At 39.5% G+C, this 13,868-nt stretch overlaps 1 protein-coding gene across 1 annotated transcript in view; it reads left to right on the top strand.

Annotated features, from left to right (window-relative positions):
- Positions 1–12,180, top strand: part of LOC126424912 (uncharacterized) — a 90,132-nt gene extending 77,952 nt beyond the window's left edge. The window contains exon 3 of the mRNA XM_050087754.1: positions 9,662–12,180. Within this exon, the coding sequence (XP_049943711.1) occupies positions 9,662–10,727 (1,066 nt within the window). The 3' untranslated portion in view covers positions 10,728–12,180. The remainder of the gene's footprint in view (positions 1–9,661) is intronic.
- Positions 12,181–13,868: the final 1,688 nt, after the last annotated feature.

Below are 13,868 nucleotides of genomic sequence, written 5' to 3'. Positions count from 1 at the left end.
TTGAAATGAACTACTGTTTATGACCAGATCGAGCCTCATCTGCTTAAATTATTCGCAGATAAACAGGTCACATACTACACTCAGTAAGTGTCCTATAATGTGGTTGTTCAATTGCAATAACCTAACACTGAAGTGACACAAAATATATATGTGGCAAACACAGTCACTAATTAAAGTTTTTAAATCAATGTCTAACAGCCATATCAGTACAAAAATTATGTGCCCAGTAACTGTCATTTATAAATAACACAGTTTACAGTCTGATACTATTGCCACAATAGATGATCAGTACTGAAACATCAACACAGTTCATGAAATTAATTACAACCTCACAGTGAATGATTCAAAACAGTCAATTAATCATGGACTGAACTCCTAGATACAAAATTTTGATGAATCAAAGTACATTTTCTGATTTGTAATTTTTTTAAAACCAAAGTTAACTATTGTTGTTTTCTGGCTTTTCATAAATTACAATAAAGATGTAAAGTTCAGAGTAACTGAATAGTGGAAGAAGAGTTGTTTGAATGAGGACTTTTAGGTACAGACATGAGTATTACTGAATTATACTGGTTAGTTTGTCTAAATTTTGGCTTCTATCCTAGTAACAATGTTTTTTGCCTGCTGGGTTGGTCGTGCGGTCTAACGCATGTCTTTCCAGATGGGAAGGGGCGCCTGGTCCCCGGCACGAATCTACCCGGTGGATTTTTGTTGAGGTCCGGTGAACCGGCCAGTCTATGGATGGTTTTTAGGAGGTTTTCCATCTGTCTTGGCGAATGCGGGTTGGTTCCCCTTATTCCGCCTCAATTACACTACGTCGGTGATTGCTGTGCACATACGCGGATTCCACCATTACTCTACCATGCAAACATAGGGGTTACATTCGTCTGGTGTGGGATGTTCCCTGGAGGATCCACCAGGGCCAAACTGCACAATAACCCTGGGTTCGGTGTGGGGCGACGGGGGGGTGAAGTGGACTGCAGTAGTCGTCGTGGGGCTGTGGACCACTGCGGCTGTGGCAGGGATGGAGCCTCTCCATCATTTCTAGGTCCCCAGTTAACATGCAATACAATACAATACAACAATGTTTTTACTAAGGAAGCTAATTACTCTGAAACTAAATGGGTGCAAGAGTTGCTAACATAGTTTTGTCATTGTTTGTTGCAGTACTTCCTTTATTTATATGTCTTTCTCATCTACTTTATCTGGAAGTCAGTAATCAGGTACATGTTTACAAATGAAGTTATAATGAAATTACCAATGTTTTGTAATTAGTGTGGTTTTTAAGTAAACTAATTACACTTATGGATTCTAAGTAACCAAAAAATTGAAATGGGTACTAAAGTGAAATTGGATAAGCCCAGAGTCAATATTTGAGATTTTTATATACTGTGCACATGCCATATAGATGAGCATATTGAAGATTTCACTAAATTTGAAAAAATTAATACTAATTTTGGGGGGAAGCAAAACAAAAAGGTCCACCTGCTCTGTTACAAAGTCAATGGGTCTTTCTCTTGTCCTATTCTGTCTACTGAGCCTGTACTCACATGTAACTCTATCTCAGTGGTTTGCAACCTTTCTTAGACCATTACCCTTGAGTGTAATTAGACATTAACTAGTACCCTCCCCCTCCCCTCTCCCAAATTATTAGCACCTAACTAAACTGTAGAATGAAAGACTTTTCTTGGAACGCTTTTATTTTTAAAATGATGAATGATATGTAGTTTGTGTGTGTGTGTGTGTGTGTGTGTGTGTGTGTGTGTGTGTGTGTGTGTGTGTGTGTGTTTGAATGAGGGAGGAATTTGTCATGCATCACTAGTGCTACTCACAGGTCCTTCTCAGATAAGAAAGCTAAGTATCCACAGTGAGGGTAGACACATGTTACAAAACATACTCCCCCTGCTCTTCATTGTAGCACTTGATGACCTGCACATTGCAATCTTATTTAAAATCAGCCAAGTTAAAATTTGTGTGCTATACCTAATGTTCGTAAATCACTTGATTGCTGCACTTCTTATTTCTGAACTAGCAGAAATTGGAAGACTTCAGGTTGTTAATGCTTTGTGTCTGACTGCAGCCACTAATAGTAACAGTAATAGTAATAATAATAATAATAATAACCCCAGGTGGACGATCCACCCGTCGCAAGACGGCAACCAGGCACTCGGATTCTGGGGGACCTGGAGATGTACTAAAGGGTGAGTCGGAGCGCTCTGGCAAACTACCCAAGAAAACACACACATACTTTGGCACCTTCAACATACAGACACTAATACAAACGGGAAAATTACACAATCTAACAACGGAACTCACCAGTCAAAAGATCTCGATCCTAGCGCTACAAGAAACAAGATACACGGATTCAGACACAATAGACTACGGAAACTACAGACTCTTCAAGAGTGGAACCAACAGGAAAATCGGCAAAGGAGGAGCACTCCTCGGCATGGCCTTCGCAGTAAACAAAAACATCCTAGACTCAGTAAAAGAAGTCAACGCGATCAACAACAGGCTCATGACCATGCGAATCAAACACGCCAACAAGAACTACACCCTCATCAACGTACATGCCCCCACGAATGCAGACAACAAGGACAAACCAGAAGAAACAGACAAATTCTGGGACAAACTCGAAACCACCCTGGCAAAAATACCCCAAGACAACGCGAAAATTCTACTAGGCGATTTCAACGCACAAATCGGCAGAGAAAAACGCTACAGAAAAACAGTAGGAAATTTCCCTGCACACAAATTCACCAACAAAAACGGCACCAGACTGATCGAACTCTGCCAGCAAAACAACCTCAAAATCATGTCAACCTCCCTGATGAAAAAGCCCAAGAAACAAAAGACGTGGCGATCACCAGTCCACTCACTAGGCGAATTCCAGATAGATCACGTGCCAATCTCCTATGAATACCAGAAAGAAATCCACGACGTCCAAGTGAGAAAAGGCGCCAACATAGATTCGGACCACTACCTAACAAGAATCAAAATCAAACTCACACCAAGAAGACAACACAAAAAGAAATTGACCTCACCGAAATTTGATACAAGAGAGATCGGAGAATTGAACATCACAGAACACTGGGAAAAACAAGAGGCGAAAGATTGGACCAGCTTTAAACAAAAAATTGTGAACACAGCCAAAGAACTGATCCCGCTGACTAGAAAACCCAGGCACCCTTGGTGGAACACTACCTGCGAAATCGCCCTACAAAATCGAAGAACAGCTTTCACAAACTACAACAGCAACAAAACACAAGAAACACAGGACAACTTCTATGAAATTCGAAGACAAACATCGAAAACAATAAGACAAGAGAAACGCAAATACATAAACGATCAGCTGAACTCCATCGAAGAAGACTTCAGAAATTTCAACACACGGGATTTCTACAGGACGTTCGCCAAACAAGTCAAAGGATACTCACCACAGAACCTCTGCTTCAGAAAAGAAGATGGAAAACTGGCACTTACCAACAAAGAAAACTGTGAAGAGCTCGCGAAGTACTTTTCAAAATTACTAAATTGCCCGGAACCTAACTCAACCTTCGAACCCCGAGAACCGGCCAATGCACCGGAAGACTCACCATCACCAACAAAAGAAGAAATCATCCACTGCATAAAGAAACTGAAAAACAACAAGGCAGCCGGTGAAGACGGAATAACGGCAGAACTGCTGAAGAACCTAGGACCAAACTCGCTAAACGAAATCACACAAATCATACAGAACACCTGGACAACCGAAATCATACCTGACGACTGGAAGACCGCACTCATTCACCTGCTACACAAGAAAGGTGACAGGACAGACACAAACAATTACAGAGGAATTTCTCTGCTACCGGTCATCTACAAAATTCTATCAACCTGCCTTCTCACCAGAACGCAAGGACAACTGGAACCCGCCATCTCGGAATACCAAGCGGGTTTCAGACCCAACAGAGCCTGCCCCGAACAAATCTTCAACCTGAAATCAATCATAAAATCCCACATGACAAGCCCCAAAAAAATCATCTGCACTTTCGTCGACTTCAAAAAGGCTTACTACTCGATCGACAGAAAGTCCCTCATCCAAATCCTCAGAGAAAAAGGCCTAGACCAAAAGACCCAAAGACTAATCGAACGGACACTAACCAATACCAAATCCAAAGTCAAATTCATGGGCGAAATCTCGGACCCCTTTGAAATCCACACTGGCCTAAGACAAGGAGATGGACTATCCCCGCTATTGTTCAACATCGTCCTGGACAAAGTAATGAGCGAATGGGAAGCTGAAGTCAGGAGACAAAACACCTGGAGACCAGTCACATTAGGAAGGAAAAGACTGGAAATCCCTTACCTAGCATTCGCAGACGACCTAGCGATACTGACCTATGACCCAACATCAGCAAAAACACAGATTGAAATCCTGAAAGAATGCGCCGAGAAAGTCGGCCTACAAATCTCTTTTGAAAAAAACGCAAGTCCTAACAAGAGAAGGCGACGACATCACAACCAAGTATGGCAAAATTAAAGGGGTCACACACTTCAGATACCTAGGCGAAATCATCGAACCAACCGGAACAGAGAAACTGGCTTACGAAGACAGACAACAGAAGACACGGAAATCACTAGGCATGGTACGAAACGTCTACAACAAACAATGCATTTCCAGGAACACCAAGATCAGACACTATAACACAGTGATCAAACCCGCCGTACTGTATGCCAGCGAAACACTAGCACTCAACAGGAAAATCAAAATTGAAGAAATCAAAAAAGAAGAACGCAAAATCATGAGGAAAATTTTAGGAGGAAGACAAACACCAGATGGCTACAGACTACAGAAGAACTCAACAGTAGAAGCATATTCGAACATCGAGAACGATATGAGAAAAAGGCGCCTTAAATTCTACGGACATTTAGATAGACTACCTGAAACAAGACTCACCAAGAAAATTCTAGAACACATCAAGACACTTAAAGTGTCGACACCCTGGATGGAAGGAGTCCGAAAAGACCTACAAGCAATTGGCACCACAAACACCACAGACAGAAGCACCTTCCGAAAACACATAGACAATTGGAAAGTAAAGTCAGAAGCGCTAAAACAGCGGACCAAACAAGAGTGGTCTGAGGAGAGAAAAGAGGCCCTCTCCAAGAGAATGAAGGAGTACTGGAAGGACAAGAAGAACAAGCCTTCAAAGTCATAAGCTTAACGATTTCCTTTTAGGGAAAATTCGCCAACAATAATAATAATAATAATAATAATAATAATAATAATGTGTACAGCACTATAATGATGATGATGATGATGATGATGATAATACTGTGTATGCCACTATAGTAGCCCTTCTGTAGTTACTGCTGTGTCATGCTGTCAATTAATTCATTTATCTGTTTCAAAGTGAGTAATGAAGCAATATTCGGACTACTGCAGGTACTATCTACAACTTGGAGAAGACATTTTCTTGAGATATTTATCAGTTGTTACATATGTGTCTCACTTTTACCATCAGCGATGTTCAGGACAAAGCCCAACATATGTGTGTAGTGGATGGACTACTTGACGAATCTGTAACCTCTGCCACATTAATGCTACTAATTGAGAAAAAGTAACTATTGTTAACTTATATAATCAGTATTACAGTATTACATATGTGTCTCACTTTTACCATCAGCGATGTTCAGGACAAAGCCCAACATATGCGTGTAGTGGATGGACTACTCGAGGAATCTGTAACCTCTGCCACATTAATACTACTAATTGAGAAAAAGTAACTATTGTTAACCTATATAATCAGTATTACAGTATTACAAAATTGTGGTAATGGTAATTTATTTTTGTGGCTGAAACAGAATCAAATCATTTAGTTTTTACCCCTCAGAAAATTTCATTTTACCCCTCAAGTGATAATTAACCTCAGGTTGGCAACCACTGCTCTATCCCCTATATCCTAAAGCTTCCCAAACAGCCATGATTATTAAAATTTCATCTCTCTTCACATACTGAATTACCCATTGAGTTAACCATTCAGTATCCTCACATACTATCTCAATATGTTCATCTTCTGTACGTAATATCTGTGTGCATAAGTAAACTATTGTTGTTGACATTAGTTTGCTGTTGATTCTGATGAGGATAATCCTATCACTAAACTATTCACAGTAACACACTCTCTGCCCCAACTTCCTATTAATGACAAATCGTACTCACATTGCACCATTTTCTGCTGCAGTTGATTTACCCTTACAGTCATCTGACCAGTATTTCTTACCTTCTTTTCATTCCACTTCACATGCCCCTACTGAGAAACAATACCTCTGAATTTTTGTGGGAGAACTCTTAAAGCTGTTTAAATAAAACAAATGTTATTAACATTTTGCTTCTTTATGCTTCATGTCTATGTATTTATTTATCAGCATAGTCACACTGGCAATGAACACATCTCTCCCAATGAGAGCCCAGTTTGCTCACACTGTCACTGTAGAATGCCTGACTTTGTTGGTGGAGTCACAATCTTATTTATGCTTGCACCACTTCCTCATTATCAAACTGAAGTCCTTGAAGGCGTTCATCAAGTTTTGGAAACAGATGAATAGTGGATGGGGCCAAGTCAGGACTGTACAGAGGATGATTGATGACAGTGAAACAAAGGCATAGGATTGTCACAGATATCACAGCGCCTTTGTGTGGTCTGATATTGTCATGCTGAAAGAGAAGGAACTCCATATGTGGATGAAGTTTACTGCAGTTAGAAATTCAATTACAGCTTGCTGTTCATCACACACTGACTTAGATATGTTACATGCCGCCATGTTACATGCTACAATTTGGAGCCCTGCAAATAGAGGGCTGCAAATATGTAGAAATTAGGAATAAAGATGTAGAATGTCAACACCATTTGTTTTATTTAATAAGCTTTTCAAGTTTTCACATAAAAAGTTTGGAGGCATTACTTTACAGCATGCCCTTTGTAGTGGTACAAATTGCTACAAAGTAGAGCAACATGTCTCACTTCCCTTTTACTAGACTGAAGAAAGCTGTGTGTGAAAAGTGTGACATTAATTAGTAGTAGCATAGAGAGTGCCTACTGTGCCTGGGTTTGTTGGAATTTATGTGCAGATATGAGTACGAAAAATTCAGGTACAGCACAGAAAGCGATGGTGGATATGTAATTTGGTCTGGGGAGTGAGGGGTCACTTGTATTTTGCAGTTGTGCTTTGGGGGTGCTGTGGACTCCAAAGAAGAAAGGGACCTGATGGCAGTTGTTGAGCACTAAAGAAAAATGAATGATGTTATACAGGGTGAAAAGTATTTAAACTGACAAACACTGGGAGGTTGTAGGGGACATCAAAACAAATATTTTTCCCTAATGTCATCTTTTCCTATGAGGAGTATTTAAACCGGTAGAGGAAGATTTCTCTGGCGACAAATTAATTAAACCAACAAAAAAGTCTAGAGGGGACATATCTGAGGATCGAGCAGGCCACGGCACAGGACCACCTCTGCCAATCCACGTTTCTGGGAACCGTCGGTCCAGGAATCGATGACTGAAATGTGATGGCACCCATCATGTTGGAACCACATGCATTGTCTTATAGGAAGCAGAACGTTTTCCAGCAATTCTGGCAATGCTCTGGTGAGAAAATTGTAATAGGGCCTGCCATTTAATGGCCTAGGTAGGTGATACGGCCCAGTTAAACAGTCCCCAACAACACCGGCCCACACATTAATGAATAAACGCACTTGATGAGTGCTAGTAACTGTGGCATGTGGGTTATGCTCACTCCAAACATGCGAATTGTGCATGTTGAAGGCTCCATCACACCCGAACGTTACTTCATCGGTAAACAACAGAGAGGATGGAAATGTGGGGTGCATTTCACAGTGTCCGAGGTATCACTGCGAAAACTGTGCTCTGGGTGGATAATCAACTGGTTCTAGGTCGTGGGCATGCTGTAAGTGAAATGGACGTAACAATTGCTCTCAAAGGACTGTTCTTACGTTCATCTGATTTGTCCCCATGTAACGTGCAATTGCACGAGTGCTGGTTGAAGGATCCCGCTCCACATGCTGCAAGACAGCTTCCTCAAATTGCAATGTTCTTACCATGCGACGGCATCCCTGTCCAGGTAATCTGCTAAATGACCCGGTCTCACGCAGATGTTGGTACACAGCAGCGAAGGTCGTACGATGCAGGATACGGCAATTAGGATATTGTTGTTGATAAACCTGCTGTGCAGCTCGTCTGTTGTGGTGCACTACATAGTATGGACCAACCATATCAATGTACTCACTCCAGGTGTATCGCTCCATTAGTAAACAGAGACAATGCACTACTACACTGGTGGACAGCAGTTGCCTACAACTGAAGAGTATAATATGCCCTCTAACAACTGAAGAGTGTAATACAGCCTCCACTGGTTTAAATACTCCTCATAGGAAAAATGACATTAGGGAAAAACATTTGTTTTGATGCCCCCTACAACCTCCCAGAGTTTATTGGTTTAAATACTTTTCACCCTGTATAGACTCTATGCTATGCTATCTCAAGTAAGTATGAACTCGTAGTTTTGGTGAAGCATTGAGGCATCATGTATGAACATGTTGTCTGAAAAGCTTTGTTAATTAGCTGTTGCAAGTTGAGAACTTATTTGAATATAGAAGAATTACAGAAACTGTCTTTTGTGATTTCATAGTGAGTTGTTTAAATGTAGACTCTCTCCTATAGCCCTTGCCCTCTACAGTCAGAAAAGGAGTCTTCAGTCAAATATGTGGCACTGCATAGCAGGACCACATCATCAAGAGAAAACAAGACAGTGGCCAGAAATTTCGGAAAGTAACTGTTGTTATAGGGAACTAGTGTAGACTTGGCACCTCACTATATATCAACCATTTAAAATCAACCCACAACTGACTGAGACCTTGCATTTCCCTTTTGAAAGTTTCTCACTTTTATACATGTTTTTAATATTCCATGCTTCAACTTGTAGAATGTTCCCCTCCTGTTGATTGTTAAATATTTTTCTTATCCTCACCTCTCATTTTGCAGTCCCATCCCAGACATGCAAATGGGGAACAAATCCAAATTCTTTTGCCAATGGAGTCATCTCAGCATGGTGCACATTGTGCCTTTTATGCAGCGGTTTCCATGCCTTCTGCATCCACACTCCATTGATTGTTTCTCATTCTTCTGCCTTTTAGGGTTAGTTTCCCACCCCAAGGGCAGTAGGGTACCCCCCCCCCCCCCCCCTGCCCCCCAGCCTTCTTTGATAAAAGTCTGAAACCTCTATTGTAGAAGGTTTTTATTCAAAATGTAAGCAATGACTGGTTGGGCATATGGCATCATGTTAACCTCACATTTGATGCAAATGGCATAGAAATGAAAATTGATAATATTCGTACAGTGCACCATCCATTGCACCCTCTACATTGACTTGCAGCCTGTTTACATAGTTGTAGATAAGTTTGGAGAGTGAAATACATTTTTGTTTGTTTATTGTTTTTGTTAACTGTGGTAAATATCAATAACAATTCAGTCATATGTTATTGGAAAGTTGCTCGGTCTTATGTTGAATTTACAAACTGCCTCAGTTTGATAATTCCTCTGTTATGTGTGTGGTATCACTGGGCCACAAAGTTAGGTAGCTTATTTATCTTTCTATACAGGTGTTCCTCACAGCCTGCTACATCTGGGTCACAATCAGATTCCACCACAGGGAATTCTCCAGTCACAGAGTCCACATCAGCATGTGCTGGAAGTTCAGATACTGTGTGGGACTTGGGCTACACAAGCTGTGAAAGAAAGAAAGTGGTCTATGTCTGGACCATTTCAGGCTTAACAAACTGGCCCGAGAACAGAGATTTTGTCACATCACCTCGTTTCTGCCATCCTGAGTCAATTCAGTGGGAGGTAAGGCTCTATAAATTGGGAACAGAATACAATGTGCGCTTCCAACTGTTGGAAAATAATGATGGTGGGAGTGTAATGGTGGATTTGAGCGTTTCTGTAATTTCCCCAGAAGGAGAGAGATGCGGAATCAAAACATCACCGAGCTACTTGTTTCAGGAAGGTTCAGAGTCAGATAAATTTGAATGTGGGTGTTTAACTAATGACATATTGAAAGTAGAGTGTGAAATCGGTACAGTGTGTGTCGTGCAGCAGTGTGTTGTGGCAGTTAAGCCAGTGCTGCAGTCTCGTCTTAGACAGGATCTGCATTCCCTACTAGAGTCAGGAAATTTTGCAGATTTTAAACTGAGTGCCGGGACTGTCGAGATGAGAGTACACAGAGCAATACTGGCAGCCCGTAGTCCCTTCTTCGCCCGTAACCTACGGCCGGGATCGAAGGTGTTCGAGAAGGGCCAGTTGGAAGTTCTGGATGTGAAGCCTGAAGTGTTGGCTGACGTTCTGCACTACATATACACTGGGGGAGTGAAAAATCTGAGTGACTCCACAGTGGAGCTGCTGGCAGCAGCCCACAGATTTGAACTGTGTGACCTGAAGAGGGAGTGCCTTGCACATCTGTCCAACAGGCAGCTCACTGTGGGTAATGCCGTCACAACAGCGGTCTGTGCTGTGGAAAACCAGTGTGATGCATTGTTAAACTCATCTGTGGAGTTCATCCGATCACATTTCAAGCAGGTGATGGGGACTACTGGGTGGATTGAAGCCATTCGCAGGCACCCTGAAGCTATCAAGAAAATCAGTCAAATGGTAGCAAAAGCTGGAAAGTAGACTCTGGTATTAAAAGTGTTTTGGATTCACTACATGTGTGAACATGTGTTTTTCCCATAGTGTGTGTATATTTATGGAGTAAGTATAGTCTACTGTGTATTTTCTCAACATCAAACCTGGCTAGTCACATGATTTAGGGATGATGCTGCTTGTCTACAATTTGAGGTAATAGTGAAACTTGAATATTATGTGTATTCGCTTTGTGTTATATACATTTCTGCACATTTGAGTTTTAGTAACAGCTGTGCTGCGGTATTGTTGAAGCTATGGATGTAAAGAGATGTACATCAAAGGTGAATCAGTTTCTTTCAGAGATATGTGAAACAAATGTATAAATATAAATGTCATATTGATATGAAATAATTTATATTTTGAAAAATATCGAGTCTTGGTATTATAAAGTCTTGTATTGTAGAGATAATTTCTGCAATTTTATGGCCAGGTGTTTACAAGACAAGTGCTAGACAAATTTGCAAGTGTTTTTGAGTAAACTGCCAGTCAGTGTATACACATAGGTGCTATGTTAATATGCAGATAAAGTTTTTGCACAAGTCTGTTTAATTTCTTCCTATTTATGCAGGTTTTCAAACCCTTGTATGTATCTAAGTATTTCTGTGTGAGAAGGTTTCCTATAGAGTCTCACTGGAACTTAATTAATTGGAACAGAATCAACAATATGAAAACCTAAAAAAAAAAAGCTATCACTTGTTTTATTTCTCCAAAATTTGAACTTTTTTTCATGTTGTATGGTGTTATTTTGCTGATGAGATGGAGAAAAAATGTCATAGATATTTTACTTGTCTGTAAAAAGCAGAACGGTAAATAAAGAAAAATTGAAAATAATTATGTACAAGCAGGTAGTTCAGATCACTAACCATATTTACTGTAACAGTTTTGTAGTTTCAAGTTTGTAGTTTCTTCATGACACATCAAAGCCTTCTACATTGTCATTATAACATAATTAATTAGAGCACAGATTTGACAATATGAATAAGTGCAATAGAAAATGTAAAAGTTATTGTGTTTGCTGTCACTTCTTATCATGTTACAAAATATATATATATATATATCTGAATTAACACTGTAACGAAAAAGCACAGTACCATTGCGCTTCAAATCTTGAAGCCAGCTTCAGTTCCTGGTATCAAATTGTTAAGATGTCTATAAAATAGTTATACAAAGTTTCACAGTACTTTTAACATGATCTGTGCTTAGCAGCAAAGCAGCAACATTCAAAATACACTAAGTGCTATACAGGCTGAAATACGCCATCCCAAACTCAAGTGATTTGAGCTGCAGGAGATATTGTGGACAGAATTCTTCTTCCGCATGTCTGATATTTATACCGTATGGTTTTGCACCTCTATGCATGCTGAAACTTAGAGATATAGTGCAACATTGATTTTCTTGAAAATTGTGGACATGAATTTTCTTTTCTTTTCTTTTTTTCTTTTTTTTTAATTGTAAATGAATTTTAGATGAACATTTATGGAACATCTGAGAAATTAATATTATATTCAAACCCAGTAATTAGGAAGAAATGTTGTTGAATATAGCAATGAAAACTGAAAATGTGTCTAGTATTTTGTTATGTTGGACCAATTCAATGTCCTGAAAAATGTTAGTATTGTCATTATGTTGCATATTCAGATAAATTTGTCACATATGAAACAAATGTTTGTTTGTTTAGTGAAGTAAATGTTTAAAACACCTTTTTCAGTTATTGCAACCAGTTATAAAGCTGTACACATTAGTCCCAGCTGTTGGATAACAAAATTGTCACACCTTGCCTTTATTTATTCTATTTTCTGCTTTTTTTTAGTTGAATGGTACAGAAGTCTGCCTTACTACATCCATTTTAACTTATAATGTAGCATTAATAATTTAGTATTGAAAGGATTGGTTCTTCACATTTTAATGAAAAATATCATGACACTTTGGCAACAAACCTTCTATATGACTTCATTTTTCCTAGATATAATGTTAAACACAGATGAATAGGGAAGAATATTTTGGCAGTGTGCACTGTGGCCATTCAGATCCAATGAGAGTAAGTGTTTTGAGGTGTCTGTCATTTGTTTGAGCTACCTCGTCTTCAAGGTAATTTTGGCATATACTCTGTGGTTCTTAGAGCAAATAGTTTTTTTAAACTGCAAAAACCAGATGCCAGAAATGCTACTTAAACTTCTATATGAACACTTTGTGTTTCATGTTGTCAGACAGACTTCATGACACATTTTTTTAAACTATGACTGCAAAATCTTACTGGGGCAATCCTAGTTAAATAAATTCTTCTTCTGAATCAGCTGAGAAAAGGTCTTACCTGTTTTATAGTAGTCTCATTGCAATGTTGCATTCACACTTTTTCCAAGTGGAAGAAGAGTCCACTCAGAATTAAAATTCCAAATGAACTTCACACAAGCAAAATCTCCAAAAATACAGACTGAGCTACATTCCTCACTTAGTGCAAACATTTGCTATTACACAATGAAGTAAGTGCAAAAAGGATGCATCCAAAGCCTCAAATCTGACTTCAGAATGTGCAAAGTAATGTAAGCACATTGGGCATCAGTTTTATTGGTTGGAGATATGGCAAACAGTTCCTGTCATTCAACAGAATACTTTATAAAATCAGACCAATTCCTGTCTCATTGAAGTCAGTTTTGTGGACTTATGCCTGGAGTACATTGTTTTACCACTATCACTGTTGCAATGCTTGTGAGATCTTTTAAATTTTTTGAAGATTTTCCAGGGAACCATTGTTGTAGGTGAGCAGTGGTCAGCTGTTTCTCCCCTTGCATTTTCGAAATCTGCTTGTATCTGACAACAAAATGATGTAGAAGGACTTTCCAATTTGCCAGACTACCACCATTTGCTGACTGACTGCATTAGTGCCATTCTTGCTCCTTAAAACAATACCTGAAGACCCTTGACATTAAAGTCATTAACTGTGTTTCTGGTTTCACAATATTTTACTTGTGTGTTTGATTGTTATTCACAGAAGAACAATTAGTGCATTACGTGGTTGAGTTACTAAATGCATTACAACAGCCCTTAGTTTCTTCATAAAAATTGGAATTGAGAAAGAGAAAGGGGCAATTTCAGTTATATTACCGCATAACTCCACACACATAGATTGTA

This window comes from Schistocerca serialis, chromosome 10 (assembly GCF_023864345.2).
Source record: "Schistocerca serialis cubense isolate TAMUIC-IGC-003099 chromosome 10, iqSchSeri2.2, whole genome shotgun sequence".
Classification (NCBI taxonomy): Eukaryota; Metazoa; Arthropoda; class Insecta; order Orthoptera; family Acrididae; genus Schistocerca; species Schistocerca serialis.
The sequence above is the reverse complement of the archived record's forward strand: the minus strand, read 5'-3'. Positions and strand labels throughout refer to the sequence as shown.